Source organism: Ochotona curzoniae, unplaced genomic scaffold, assembly GCF_017591425.1.
Source record: "Ochotona curzoniae isolate NIBS_2020 unplaced genomic scaffold, NIBS_Ocur_1.0 scaffold_3208, whole genome shotgun sequence".
In the NCBI taxonomy this organism is placed as follows: Eukaryota; Metazoa; Chordata; class Mammalia; order Lagomorpha; family Ochotonidae; genus Ochotona; species Ochotona curzoniae.
This window is the reverse complement of record NW_024467106.1, coordinates 7,645,687-7,659,322: the sequence shown is the minus strand read 5'-3', so window position 1 is coordinate 7,659,322 and position 13,636 is coordinate 7,645,687. Positions and strand designations below refer to the sequence as shown.

General features: G+C 45.0%; 1 protein-coding gene across 5 annotated transcripts in view; it reads right to left on the bottom strand.

Moving 5' to 3' along the window:
• The window catches only part of NR6A1 (nuclear receptor subfamily 6 group A member 1), a 178,112-nt gene extending 164,973 nt beyond the window's left edge, over nucleotides 1-13,139 (bottom strand). For 2 of the 5 annotated variants that reach the window (XM_040963020.1, XM_040963018.1), the window contains exon 1: nucleotides 12,853-12,952. In XM_040963020.1, the coding sequence (XP_040818954.1) occupies nucleotides 12,853-12,952 (100 nt within the window). Of the gene's footprint in view, nucleotides 1-12,852 lie in introns of all 5 variants that reach the window. The other 3 variants (XM_040963021.1, XM_040963019.1, XM_040963017.1) reach the window with 3 other exon arrangements.
• Between the last annotated feature and the right edge of the window lie 497 nt (nucleotides 13,140-13,636).

Here is a 13,636-nt window from a genome sequence, read left to right as displayed (position 1 = left end):
CCTAAATAACAGATTTGGCTAAATCCCTCCCCCTTTTATTTACATGCAAGCACGTCCAACTGTGCTCCCCAAGGATATGCTCCTTAGACAACGCTCTACAACTGCTTTCCAAACAAAGCATTGAAAATAACGGGGAATTCTCCATTCAGGCATCCCAAAACCAGCAGTGGAAAATAAATTTATAATATTTCACTATATTTCGTATTTCCTATTTATGAGCCTTTTTTAAATCTGGCAACATAATAAGGAAAACATACTTTGCAACATTCTGGAAAGGTTCACAGCTGAAATTTTTTTCTTCTTTATGCTACATATCTTCATCAGAGTAGTACTGTTTAGTAACTGCTTGCAACCCGTTCTGAATTCTGATCAGCCCAACTATCTTACAGATTTGATCTGTCAGCAGGAAGAGTATTTTTTGTGGAAAAGCAATTGTATTTTCCCACATTAGGTGATTGATTAAATTCTTCCCCCTAAAAGGCTGATTGGTTTCCTGGTGCCAGGAAAATGATTGATGAATATTTCAACCGCAGCTCCTGCCTTCTCCCCGGCGCTGCCCCTCCCCCAGGCACTGCTGCCCCTTTCCTGCTGGGTTCCCTTTTACCCATCACCAGCATTAAGGCTTTCCTTCTGTTTCGCAATTTTCCCTACTGAATCCACATTCTCAAATGCAAAGCATTTAATCTTAAGACGACAAAATTCCCTTTCAATGAACAATAAGCCTTGCAAATAAAATATCCTTCCAAAACAAAAGAGGGAAAACTCTGAAATTAACTACGGGTTTAACTGGGTCAATGTAACTGTACTCACCAAAGAGGAAGTGTGTCATGAAGGGGCTATAAAGGCAAAGCGATCAGGTTACAAGCAAATAAAAACACTAGCACTTATTTCCAGTTTACATTGCAAATGGCTTTAGCATAGAGCTTTAATATGAAGGGGACTCAGAGATTGGAATTTACATGCAAATTATGTGATCCTACGGTCTTTAAGCTGCCAGGTGTCCTAAAATCAAAACAGGGAAGCAGTGTTAAATGCAAATGTTCTTTCAGGGATGACTGAACAGTACCTGAAATCAAAATCATCCCAATTTCCCCTGTCAGTTCCACCGCTAACTTGCTTTAGGCAGGGTTTTCCTAAATTGCAACTTCCTGTTTTACTGATACATTCCATCATAAAGCTCGAAAATCCCTCTGGGATTATCCAATTTAGCTCCTTCACAGAGACACGCCTTTGAGAGACAGCCAGAATCAGAACCTGTATAAACTGTACTTCCTGAGCTTCATATCCCTTCAACTAAGGTAGCTGCTTTCCCAGACGCTTCTCACCAGCATACTGTATTAACCCACGCTACTACTGTCTTTCACACCCTCTCTCTCAGGAAATCACTTTCTATATTTTATGAATTTTAGACAACTAGCTCTTATATTTTCAAAAGGCCGCTTCAATCTTCTTAGATTGGTTCCCCGTTCTTCATATAGCTAGTATTTGTGACACAAGTAAAGGTCACCTTTCCCTAAAATGCACTCCCCAAAATACCCCAGCAAACAGCCAGGTCACCGGCCATCTTGATTGCACCTGATGTCTCCAAACACTTGACATCATACGGGAGAATCATGCTTCTGACTCCATCTTTATGCACCTTCTGCTTGATTTAAATTGTGGTCCCAATTTTCTGAAACAGACTCTAAACCAGCAAAGGACTTGGTGCAAGCCAAAAAGGCAGACTCCTGACGCACATCTTTTTCCATTCATTCAACATTTCCAAAACACCAACTCTCCTGCTAAGTTAAACGTCACATGCAACTCCCCAAGAGTCCATCTTTGTCACTGTCTTCATCTCTTGGAGCTGAATTCTGGGCTTAGATCCTCAATTCTCTGCTCTGAGACAGAAGCTACGCCCAGCATTGTACAGATCTTGTCTCTAATTCCAGTAACCCTACAATTTCAGAAATGAAACGTTAAATGGAGGAGTGCAGATTAAATCTAGGAAATAAATTATTAATGCTGCTATTTACTACGAACTCTGGGAGCTTCACCTCTGGTGTCCACAATTTTAACACCCATAAAGTGGGAACAGAATGTCTACTTCATCGGGTGAAGTAATACCTGCAAGCATTCAGAATATTATCCGGAATGGTAACCTACATAAACACTAGTCATTGTTGCTATTAATAAGAACACTAAAGTTTAAGCAGTGACGTGACAAAGTCACAAAGCTGTGATCTCTGCCCTGCCACACTGCCCAGCCTTTGCCCCCCTCACCACCTAAAACCAAGATAGCTCCTCCCGGGATCTCACTGACTCTCCCAAAAAACAAAGCCCTTCAAATGGAAGACAATGGGGGGTCCCCCTCAGGTGGTTTATTATCCTGCTAAAACATCACTGGGGGAAGGGGCTGCAAAGCTAGAGCAAGTTTCCTGACAACTTACATCTCAAAAGTACAGTAAAATATTTTAAAATATGCTTGTTACTAGATTTAGTAACTGCTCAACTCAAAGAATGCATATGAGGATTTTACCTAAACCTTGAATTACAGTTCGAACATTAAAATGTAAAATGGCTTGCAAAGCTTATAATTAAGCTGCAATGCTCACAAATTGCACACACATAAAAAAAATTTAATGCCACATTTCATTAAACGATAACAGAGCTCTTTGGAACAAAACTCAAACATCCCACTGACACTTCAGGATCCACCCAAGCTTCCCCTTCGAGTCTGAAGCAGTAACTCAGTTATTCCCATTGTTACGCCACATGTCTTCAGCCCGCAGGCTCACTACAGAGAGAGCGACCCCAGCCAGCGCCGTCAGGAGTAAATCCCTTAGCTTTAACAACACAGCAACCAACTTACACTAAGAAAAGGGAGATGCGGCCACTGATAGCACAAAACATAAGTGTCAGGCATATATCATTCATTTACTTATAATTTTGGTTTACGTAAATTAACAGGAATACAATGTTGTGATGATGCTTAAAGCAACACTTGTTAAGCTGTCCATGTACCAAGCGATGGTGATAATTAAAATGATACGCCTCTCCTATACAGACTTCTAATTACCTGCTCAGTGAAAACCAGGTTAAAGACAAATTTGCAAATAGCATTGCTAAAATCACAACTTTAGGACGACGCAGGAGCTAAACACACCTGGAAAGCAAACAAGCAAGTTAGTCTGGATAGAGAAGTTTTTTTAAAAGACAGGATTTTTTCGTTTTTCTTATAAATACTTTTTTTTGTTACAATTAGTCTTTGTTCTACAATTAGTCTTAAGGAAATTTTTTTTGTGGTCACATTTTAATTTCACAATTACAAATCCTACCTTTGCTAAGGAAACTAATTCTGTAGGGAAATTGCTACCACAAGATAATTAACAGCTAAGCAACAGGTTTCACATAGCAGGTAACAAAAGTCTTATCAGAGAACTCAGTGAGGTTGAACTACCGCACTCTGTCATTTAGTTCCAAGCAAAGTTAAAATGGGATGAACTCACGCCCCATAAAAGTAAGCTCCACTACAGAGGAAAGAAAAGATAAACTACAAGTAAGGAAATAGTAATGGTATCTGCCCATTCATCGCTTTCTAACACGTTGGGTCTTTAGATGAACAGGCCTTGGTGGTCCTGCTAGGGTTCTCTTGGGACTGCACTTACAGTTCAAACACGTGAATCTTTTGAGGACCCAAAAAGCGAATGTGGGTTAACTGATCAATATTCACAATACTGGAAAATAAAACTGCAAGATTTTAAAATATTTAATAGTCCATTTAAAAATAACAAATCTATATTACCTAAAACAATTTTACAAAAGTAAGTTTTCCAATAAAACATAAAAATCAGGAGAGTGGCACTGTTGTACATTTTGTTAATCACTTTAGCATCTGCCTTATTTATCGTAGCATCTAGATCCTCCTAAGGATCCTACCAGTGGAATTTGCTGCTTTGATATTGTTTTGGGGATCAAGAACAGTCAGAAAATCTGGCCTCATACAGATATGCAATTGAAAAAGCAGCAAGTATTTGTTTCGTAAAATCACTGTGGATATTTTTCTCTTTTAAAAATTATTTGAAAGCAGAGCCAAAGACAAAGAGGGAGGGAGACAGATATTTCATTCCCTAGGTCAGGCTGGAACCAGGAGCCTCATCTGGGTCTCCCACATGGGTGGCAGATGCCCAAGCACCTGGGTCATCCTTGGCTGCCTCCCATTGAAAAAAGCAGGGAGCTGAATCAGAACTGGAGCCATTGGATAAAGAACCAGGGCCCACATGGGATACCAGTGTCACTGACGGCAGCCCCACCTAATACACAAAAGCAAGTCCCCGGCTATGTTTTCTTTGATGCTATAGCAAAGTCAGTAAATGGTGTTCTCAGTGTGAAACATATTTACTCTGTTAAATTAAAATCCACTGACCTGGCATCTTTATAAAGATCTTCACCCATGCATAATTGTGTAACATCATGATTAAGAAAATATATCAAGATACCTACATCCCCAAAACCACATCTTTTAAGACCTTCATGCATCCTGTCAGAATAGATCCACAGGACTAGCTTTATCACACAGTGGGATATTGCAATGCCAACATCCCACATGGATTCCAGCTTATGCCCTGGCTATTCCACTTCCACCCAGCTCCCAGCTGGTGCACCAGGCAAAGCACTGGCAGAAGGCCCCAGTCCTGGGGCCCCAAGCTCCTATAGAAGACCAGCTGATGGTCCTGGCTTCCAGCTGGCTCAGTTATGGCTATTTAAGAGTGAGCCAGTGGATGGCAAATCTGTCTCTCCTTCCCTCTCTGCATGTATGCAAAACTGCCTTCCACAAATCAATAAAACGAGAGAAACAAAAAAGGTCACAAGGACCTGTTGTAAAGGCTCAGTGGCTAAATCCTTACCTTGCAAGAGCCAGGATCCCATATGGGCACCAGTTCATGCCCCGGCTGCTCACTTCCCATCCAGCTCCCTGCTTGTGGCCTGGGAGAGCAGTCGAGGATGGCCCAAAGCCTTGGGACCCTGCATTCATGAGGGAGACCCAGAAGAGGCTCCTGGCTCTGGATTGGCTCAATGTTGCGCTTTGCAGCTACTTAGGGGAGTGAACCAGCAGATAGAAGAGCTTTCTCTCTGCATCTCCTTCTTTCTGTAAGTCGGCCTTTCCAATAAAAACAAAATAAATCTCGAAAGAAAGAAGGAGGGAGGGAAAGAAAGAAGGAAGGAACGAAGGAAGGGAAGAAGGAAAGTAGGCAGGTAGGTAGGTCGGTCACAAGTACTGGGAAGCTGTCAAGTTCATAAGAGCAAGCATCAGTTTTCCAAAATCCTTTTGTCTGAAAACTCAAATTGGATTCACCAGCAACAAATATTCCTACAACAAGCTCCCTGTTAGTTTAAAAAAATAGCCTGCCAAACATCTGAGACTTTAGTTTGTCAGTCATAAAAATGTTTTTGCTTGGGGTGAGGGTGGGGGTAAGCTCAGAACACAATGACACAAGCACTCTTCCTTAGAACAATCGGGTTATTTAACTGGGCATCAGAAATACTTTCTAGGTATTGGCCATTTTAACCCACACAATACGAAAAATATATGTGTGCGTATACAAAAAGATCAAGATTTAATAAAATCAATCATTTCTACTGTTTAATCAAGGACATTCTCCCCCCCCCACACACACACAAAAGGTAATACAATTTCTTGAAGGTAAAGAATAATTCATCACTAGCAGTTTCGTGCTAGCTAGCACTGCTTGCTGACAAGGCACAGTGGTTTCCATCTGTGAAAAAAGCAAACAACGTTCTTATATAACAAAAATAGTTGTGGCCCGGAGAACATCCTGAGAAGGTCCCATCCATCACTGGATCTCTGCAGACCACATTTGGAAACCACTGATGTGGGTGCAACAGTGAAGAAGGGAGGCCTAAAACAATCTAAGGATGGATAACCCTGCTGTTACTCATTATTTGTTTATAAAATTTAGGAGGCCAGAGATGAGGACGCAGGATAAAAAAGTATATAAAGCAGAACCCAGGGTGGTGACCTAGCAGCTGAAGTCCTCACCTCGCAGGAGCCAGGATCCCACATGGTTCTAATCCCGGCAGCCCCACTCCCCATCCAGCTCCCTGCTTGTGGCCTGGGAAAGCAGTCGAGGACGGACCAGAGCTTTGGGACCCTGCACCTGCGTGGGAGACCCGGAAGAGGTTCCTGGTCCCCGGCTTCAGATCGACACAGCACCGGCCGTTGCGGTCACGGGGAGTGAATCATCAGACAGAAGATCTTCCTCTCTGTCTCTCCTCCTCTCTGTATATCTGACTTTGTAATATAAATAAATAAATAAATAAATCTTTTTTTAAAAAAGTACATAAAGTTACACATAAGTGACCTGTCCTTCTTCCCCTGTCACAGAAGGCTATATTACATAAATAGGAGTTAACAGGGATAAAAGAAGATTGTATCTGACCCAGCAGAGTATAAGATACTAATAAACAGTAAAGACTGAATTTTTCACTTAAGGGATACAGCTTCAAGACTGAACTAAGTACAAGAACTGAACAGCTCTCTTTTTAAATGAAAGCTGTATTTCTTAAACTAGTTCCCTTCAAGACAAATAAATCAGCCTTCATTTTGTCATATAATTGTTACTGAAATGTTCCTGGAATCCGAACCACATGATCAGTCTTTAAGGAAATAGCGCAGGATTAAATAAAAAAAATCATCATAGAATGCCTTGTCAATCAAGTCAGAGGACAGACATTTGGGCACTACCCGGAAAGAGCAAGCAGAATGGAATTTACAGATTTTTGAAACTTTTTTATAGAGATCTAAAAATAATTCCATGAAAGGAAGGAGTCAGACCTGAAAGGCTGGGCAGGCCATCTCCCACCACCACGGGAGAGACGTACTGGTGCTCACGGGCAGGATGGCTTATGAATTAATTGGACATTGTTCCCGATGCAGATAGTTGGCTTTAAGACACAGTCCTTGCTAATAACACTACAGTTCTGCCATGGCTTATTATCTTAACAATCCCTTCAATTACCATTACCGAATTCTTTAATTTCCCCTCTCAGGCTGGAGAGCAGCCACCCACAGAGTCTACCTTCCAATCAAACGCCCAGATGCGTTTCCCTGAATACCCGACATGTTGCTGCCCAGGGAATTGGTTTTGGAAACACTACACCTGCCAGCTGACTTATCAACAGTGCCCACAGAGTTGACCCCAACTCAAATGCAAGAATCGGTCCAGAAAACAGAAAAATACACTTCTACTGCCATCTGTGGTTTCTGCTTGAATAGCTTCCTCTCATGTAAACAAACTGTGGGGTATAGAGTTTGCAGCCAGGATCCAAAAACTTCATCACTTGAAGATACCTTTTAAAGTTTTTTTTTTAAGTCCAGTCTTAATGTAACAAATTAAAGAATATATTCGGTACACAGAGCAAAAATGTATTATTCTCAATCAGAGCTTATTATTTGTGTGATGTTGATGGAGAAACCACAAACTACCTTCAATGAAAATGTCTTCATTACAGACTTATTTTCCTTAGACATACATTCCTAAAGAAATTTAAAAAAAGAACACACTTGACTGTTCTCTGTGAATTTAAAATCAGGGTGGTTTCTCTTTCAAAACGGTGTCTGTGAATATTAAGATAGTCCCTGAAACCTTTAAAGCAAAAAACTTATCTTTGAGGAAATCCAAGAATTTTCTCCTTAGGTCTAAGAATCTGGCCCCATTTGCTTCTACCAAGGTAGAAACGTGACATTTCAATTACTTTTACAATTTTCTTAATAAAAATTACAAAATGCAAATAAGCCCTCAGAAATAAGCCATGTTCACAACTTATTTTCCCTGGGTTTGCTTTCTCAAATGACAACCACCGTAGCTTGGGGATCAAAAGATTTGGTGCAGTTGGGGGTGGGGAAAAAAGCAATTCAGTGCCCCAGCAGCCAGCTGAGGGAATCCTGGTCTGCTCCCACACCAAATCACTGTTAATTACAATTACTGGGTTACACTAGTGAAGTCTTATTGAAATCATCGTAACCAGTAAAACGGGGGAAAAATACTTTTCGGAAGAAGCTGCTGTTATGAAAGGTTGCTGTTTAGCAGGAAGCAATGAGTAACAAAACAAGAAATAAGGTGGGATTAAGTTTTATTTCACATACAGTTCTCTATTCTGCAGTTACAGCTAAGCCGTACTGAAAAGCGGGTTAGACATCTCACAATGCGTTTTGTTGTTGTTGTTGTTGTTTTCCATTATTTACGGTCTAACACCCTTATCTTTTTTTCCTTAAAGGGAAGTCATGCTGGAAGACAACAGTAACCAAGAGAAGATCGGGCTGAATTCCAGGAATACTGTATAAACCAAAGTTACCCTTCTTTAAACCCAAGACTAAGCTCAGCTAAATCTGAAACTTCAGAAAGCTCACTGCTCAAAAATAAACAACCTACTCAATATCAAACCTCTGTGTTACCGACTTTCAATAATTCTGGTATTTCTGAGTCCTAAATAGCAAAGAGATCCACAAACCCTGAAGAAATTTACTTGAGCTAGAAAAAAACACTTAAAAAGCTAACTTTCAGAACAAAAAATTTCAAAGAAAGCATTTTCCTTGACAGCTCCTTCACAGAATTATTTTTAGGTCTCTCTATGAAAAACCTTTTCAGAACTCTGTGAATACATTCTACTTCCTCTTCTAATCTGTGTGTGTGTCCCCTGATGGACAAGGAGATAACTGATTCATCCCATCATCTCTTCAGTCTGAGTTCCTAAAGGTACAATCATGTGAGTCAGGACACATCTCAGTAACCGTTCTGGAAACACCACCAAGTACTAGAAAGAAGGGGTAGACCAGAACCCTGTTTGCAGGCATGCGAGTTCACTATTTGCTGCCTGCAATGGTTTCCAAGACACTCGCATTCTTGGTCGAAATGAAAGCTTGCTTATCTGTTGACACAGAAGTTGGATTTTTCTGACGGTGATCCTTTGTCACAAATAAAACAACCAGAATCTGGTTTACACACAAACAAATTTTTTTTATTGTTCCACATTAAAAAAAAAAAGATTCAAAGAACAGATTTGACCAACAATGTAAAATATATTATTAAAAGGCATCTTCGCAGATTTAACTTCCTACTTAATGAGTGGAGAAAATACTGAATGGAGAAGTGTCATTTAACTTGGCTACGCCCAGTAGTAAACAGCAAACACTGAGGACCCCAAGAGCCAGGCCAATGTGCCGACACGGAAGACTCCTAACGTGGGGGACTCCTCGCGGCTTTTTAAAATGTTGAGGCCAGAACCTCCATCTGAACTTTTTCTTTTTCTTTTATTTTAAGCACAAACCACTACTATCTACCCACTTTTAAAAACACGAGTGATGTATCTTACCCAAAACACACTAGCAATTTTAAAGCCAACTTGATCAAGTGCTGAAAATAGTCTAATAAGAACCATTATAGTAGCAGTTGGCAGTTATACCCACCTTCCTCCAATATCCTGAAAATAGGTATTTTAATCTAAAATCTTGCCCTGCATCTCCAGGAAAACCTGAGTGGGGAGTTGAAAAACCAAGAAACAACAAATATTTTGGAACCGCATCAGCAGCTACTTTGGTTTTTACTAGTTGCCCACCTAACTCCCCTCCTTCCAGGGGCTAACTCAAATGTGAACTAACTCTCTCTCTCTCTCTCTCTCTCTCTCTCACACACACACACACACACACACACACACACACACGTTCAGCCATCTTGACTGTACGAACCAGAAATGCTCAGAACTTGGTGACTGTCACCTCCCACCTGAGCTGCAGAAAATCCCCAATGCATCTGTTTATCTGCGCTGCCCAATGCATCTGTTTATCTCGCTGCCTCGCAGTGTCCTCTGGAAAGCACGGAACTCACTTAAACAAAAACTGTGCAGTACACATAGGGCACAGCACCACAACGTGCACAATTTTTAATAAAAGCAGAAAATTCTGAGGTGACTCAGAATTAACAACTGTTTAACTCACAGAACTAAAAACTTATCCTTTCCTGGGACGTATCTGCTAACTCGTTTCCAGTGATGAAAACACGGAGGGCATGGTCATGTCCTGGCAGGCAAAGGAGCCCTATCATTTACTAGACTCCCAGTTTCCTCTAAAATATAAATCTATAAAACGCGCTTAACTACTTCTAATGGCTTCTCATCTTTGCTTTAAACAAATGAAAGTCTCCTCCTTCAGCCCTCAAAACGTAAAATATTCAAACACAATATTTAGCAAATGCTTCCTCAAATCGTCTTCCTTTGAAATCCCAAAAGGGACCAGTCCTCTATTAAGCCTAAACGAGTTCCTGTTTGTTATGAAATAGCAGCGTCAGCACGGAGGGGGCCTGGCCGGCTGAGGACGGCTCCGCAGGCTAGCCCCGCGTCCTGCCACCGCGAGCCTTGCACAGGCAGCAGGCAGACATTGCTAAAATTCCACCTCCAGCTCATCTCTTCCTTTCTAGTTATCTCCTGCAAATATCTCACACAAAATAGAAATTCAGTCACGAGACAAAAAAGTACTCGTTTTTCTCTTTCCTTGTTAGAATGTAAGCAGTCCTACCACCCCTCTTTTTTACCAAGAAGAGAAAAAATTGGGAAGCCAAAAAAAAAAAAAAAAAAAAAGCCTTCACTCCTCCCAAAGTTGTTTTGTTAAACCAATTTTCTTTCTTGAACATAATGCTGACTTGTACACGGAAAAATAAAACGACTTCACAGACCAGTGTTTCATGTATTTACTCTAACCTTATCAGGTTACCCGAAGTTCTCATTGTTTTCAACCAAAAGAAAATATTTGTCGCACTAACCTGGACTAGTGTAAAACATTAAAGCCAGCCTAGCCTACACCGAGTGCCCTGTTCCCTTATGAAAAACTAACCAACAGAGGAAATGAGGCTGTGAACGGGAAATCTGATTAAGAGTTAAAATTGAGTTCCTTGAAATGTACTCATGAATAATTAATAACGAATACAGTTATTAGGCTTTCCTTACAACAACATTATTCTTGAAGTGGAACTCAAAGTAGCTACCTGCGGGCTCAATCTGCCACCCTCCGCGGAGCCAGGTGGGCACGGGAAGCATTCGCATCGGACGGCGTGGGGGACCGGCTCCATCACACGGGCTACACGCTCCCCTAACACGCCAGCAGAGCCCAGAATTTACAAAATCCACGAATTAGCAGCCAACCACGTAGACTGTCCCCAGTGTTAAGGGCAGTCTGGGTTCCCACGCCAGATTTCCCAATCCCGTCTTTTGTGACATGGGATTTTATTGATCTCAAACATGTTCACATTCAGAAATTAGTCTCCAAAGATACCTCGACGGTCGGCCGGCCACCTCGCCACCCCGGACATCCGCCCCTGGAAAGAGCTACGAGGACATACCACTCCTGGATCAACAAAACCAAGGGAAGGCAACCAGACTCTCTTCCAGACCCCCCAAAACATGGGTTCACTCAATGAGCTCCCCAACCCGGGAAGGCGCACAGCCAAGCCAAGCTCTCTCCCCAAGCGGCTAGTGCATCTAAGGGACCCAATTTGGGGGGTCCTTTTCCTCACACCTGCCACGTCACGATCCAGAACTTTTGGATGAAGCAATGAATTTTTAGTGCCTTCTAACTGTCCTGGCTGTTTGAATCCATTTTCTTTTTTTTAATTTGTTACTTCTTTAGACACAGTTCGGTCCGAGACCTAGCAGAGAACTGCGAGTTTATGGCGCAGCGAGGGGGTGGTGGGGAGGCACGGATCTCCGAGAGCCTGCCCTTTATTCGGAAATGAGGAGACGTGAAAGGTGGAAGGCAGGGCAAATAAATAAATAAATCGGGTTGGCTGCCGGAGCGTTTGCCGGCCTGTACGGGGCACCCTTTGTAATGCACGCCTCCCCGGGCTATCGCCTGTGCTAATTGCTCCAGGGCGCTTTCCAAGTTCAAAAGTTCACCTTTTACGACCTCACAAAAGCTCCTTACACGTTACCAATAAAAACATTCCGCAGCAAACACCGAGGAAGAAAAAAATATCAAACAGATACAAATAAAACACCCCGCTGGGGCTGGGGGCGGGGGGAGGGAGCGAGGCAGGGAGGAGGAAGGCGAGCGAGCCCCCGAGAACCCGCGAGGACTCGGGACGAGGGGCCCCCCAGCCAGGTGAGGAATTCTGGGCGTCCAGGGTCCGGGATCGGGCATGGGACCGGCTGCGAGGCAGGCAGGTGTCCCGCCAGCCAAGTCCGGCCGGAGCCGGTAGATCAAGTCATCCCAACCCCGGGGCGCAGGGCGCAGGGAGCGGGGCGCACACCCGGAGCTCCCTGAGCCAGGGGACCTCCGAACCAGGCATGGGGTCGGGGGTCCCCAGGGCTAAGGAATGGAGGGAGAGGGATGCCGGGGGTGGAGGGAGAAGGATGCCGGGGGTGCAGGAAAGGGAGGCCTCCGCGCTGCAAAACCGCGGCAGCGGAGGGGGACACGGGCTAGCCCCGAGGGGACCCGCGGCGAGGGGGTCGATGGGCACGAGGGGGGAGGGGAGGCCTGTGCCGAGAGGGCAAGGGGAGGGGGAAATGAAGCGCGATGCTGCGGAAACCAGGCAGGGGAAGGGTCTGCGCTGAGGGGACCGGAGGAGGAGGAGGAGGAGGAGAGGAAGAAGGAGAAGGAGCAAGGGGGGAGGGTCCGCACCACGGGGAGACCCGGCAGGACGGGGACGGTCCGCGCGCTGAGGGAGACCCGAGGCAGCGCGGCGGCTTCAGGGAGCCAGGGTCGGCTGAGAGGGGACGGGGGCGGGAGGAGAGGGACCCCCGCCCGGGGCAGGGCACAGGAGGCCGGTTCTCGGCCCGCCCGGGAGCTGCAAACCCCTCACCCACCGTTGCGCGGCGGCGGAGGGAGCGCGGCGGGCGGCTCCAGGAACCCCGCCGAGCCCCCGCCGCCTCCCCCTCCGCTCGGCGGCCGTTCGTCCCGCTCCATGCGTGCTGCTGCTCAGGACCCGCGCTGGCTCGGCTGCTCCGCCATGACCGGTGCCCTCGTCGTCGGAAGCGTCGGCCGCGGGGGCACTGGCGGCTGTCAGAGGGGCCGACGGGCTCCCGGCCGCCGCGCTCTCTGGGGCCCCGGACCGCCCGGCTCCGCGCCCCGCAGCGCCGCGCCCCCTCAGCACTGGCCAGCTCCCTCCCCTGACGTCACGCGCCGCTGCCACGCACGGCCCTGCGAGGCACCCTGGGAAATGGAGTCCGTGCAGCGAGGCTCCGGCCACGCGGGACCCTACCATCTGAAGGGGTGAATGTTAAAAAAACTCAGTCTCTTTCAACGGGAACGTCAGGGCCCGACTTAATCACAAACCGTGATAAAGACGTTTGAACATTGATGAGGACAGGGTGAGTTTGAGTGAATCTTTTGACTGTGTTTCCGCGGTTCAATCTCCAGGCAGGACTCCTCTTCTCCCCCCTCTGCCATAACGAGCCATTCCAGGGAGGCGGAGCGCGAAGGAACCGGCTGAGCACGTGTGCCGAAGCCCCGCCCTGTGGGCGGTGCCGAGGGGCGGGCTCTGGAGGTATTCACGAGGGCCTTCCTCCTCCGCGGCTGCGGGACAAATTGGACCGGAGATTAAAGGACCGGGAGTTTAACTCGAGGTGACCGCGTTCGTATGCAAATGGA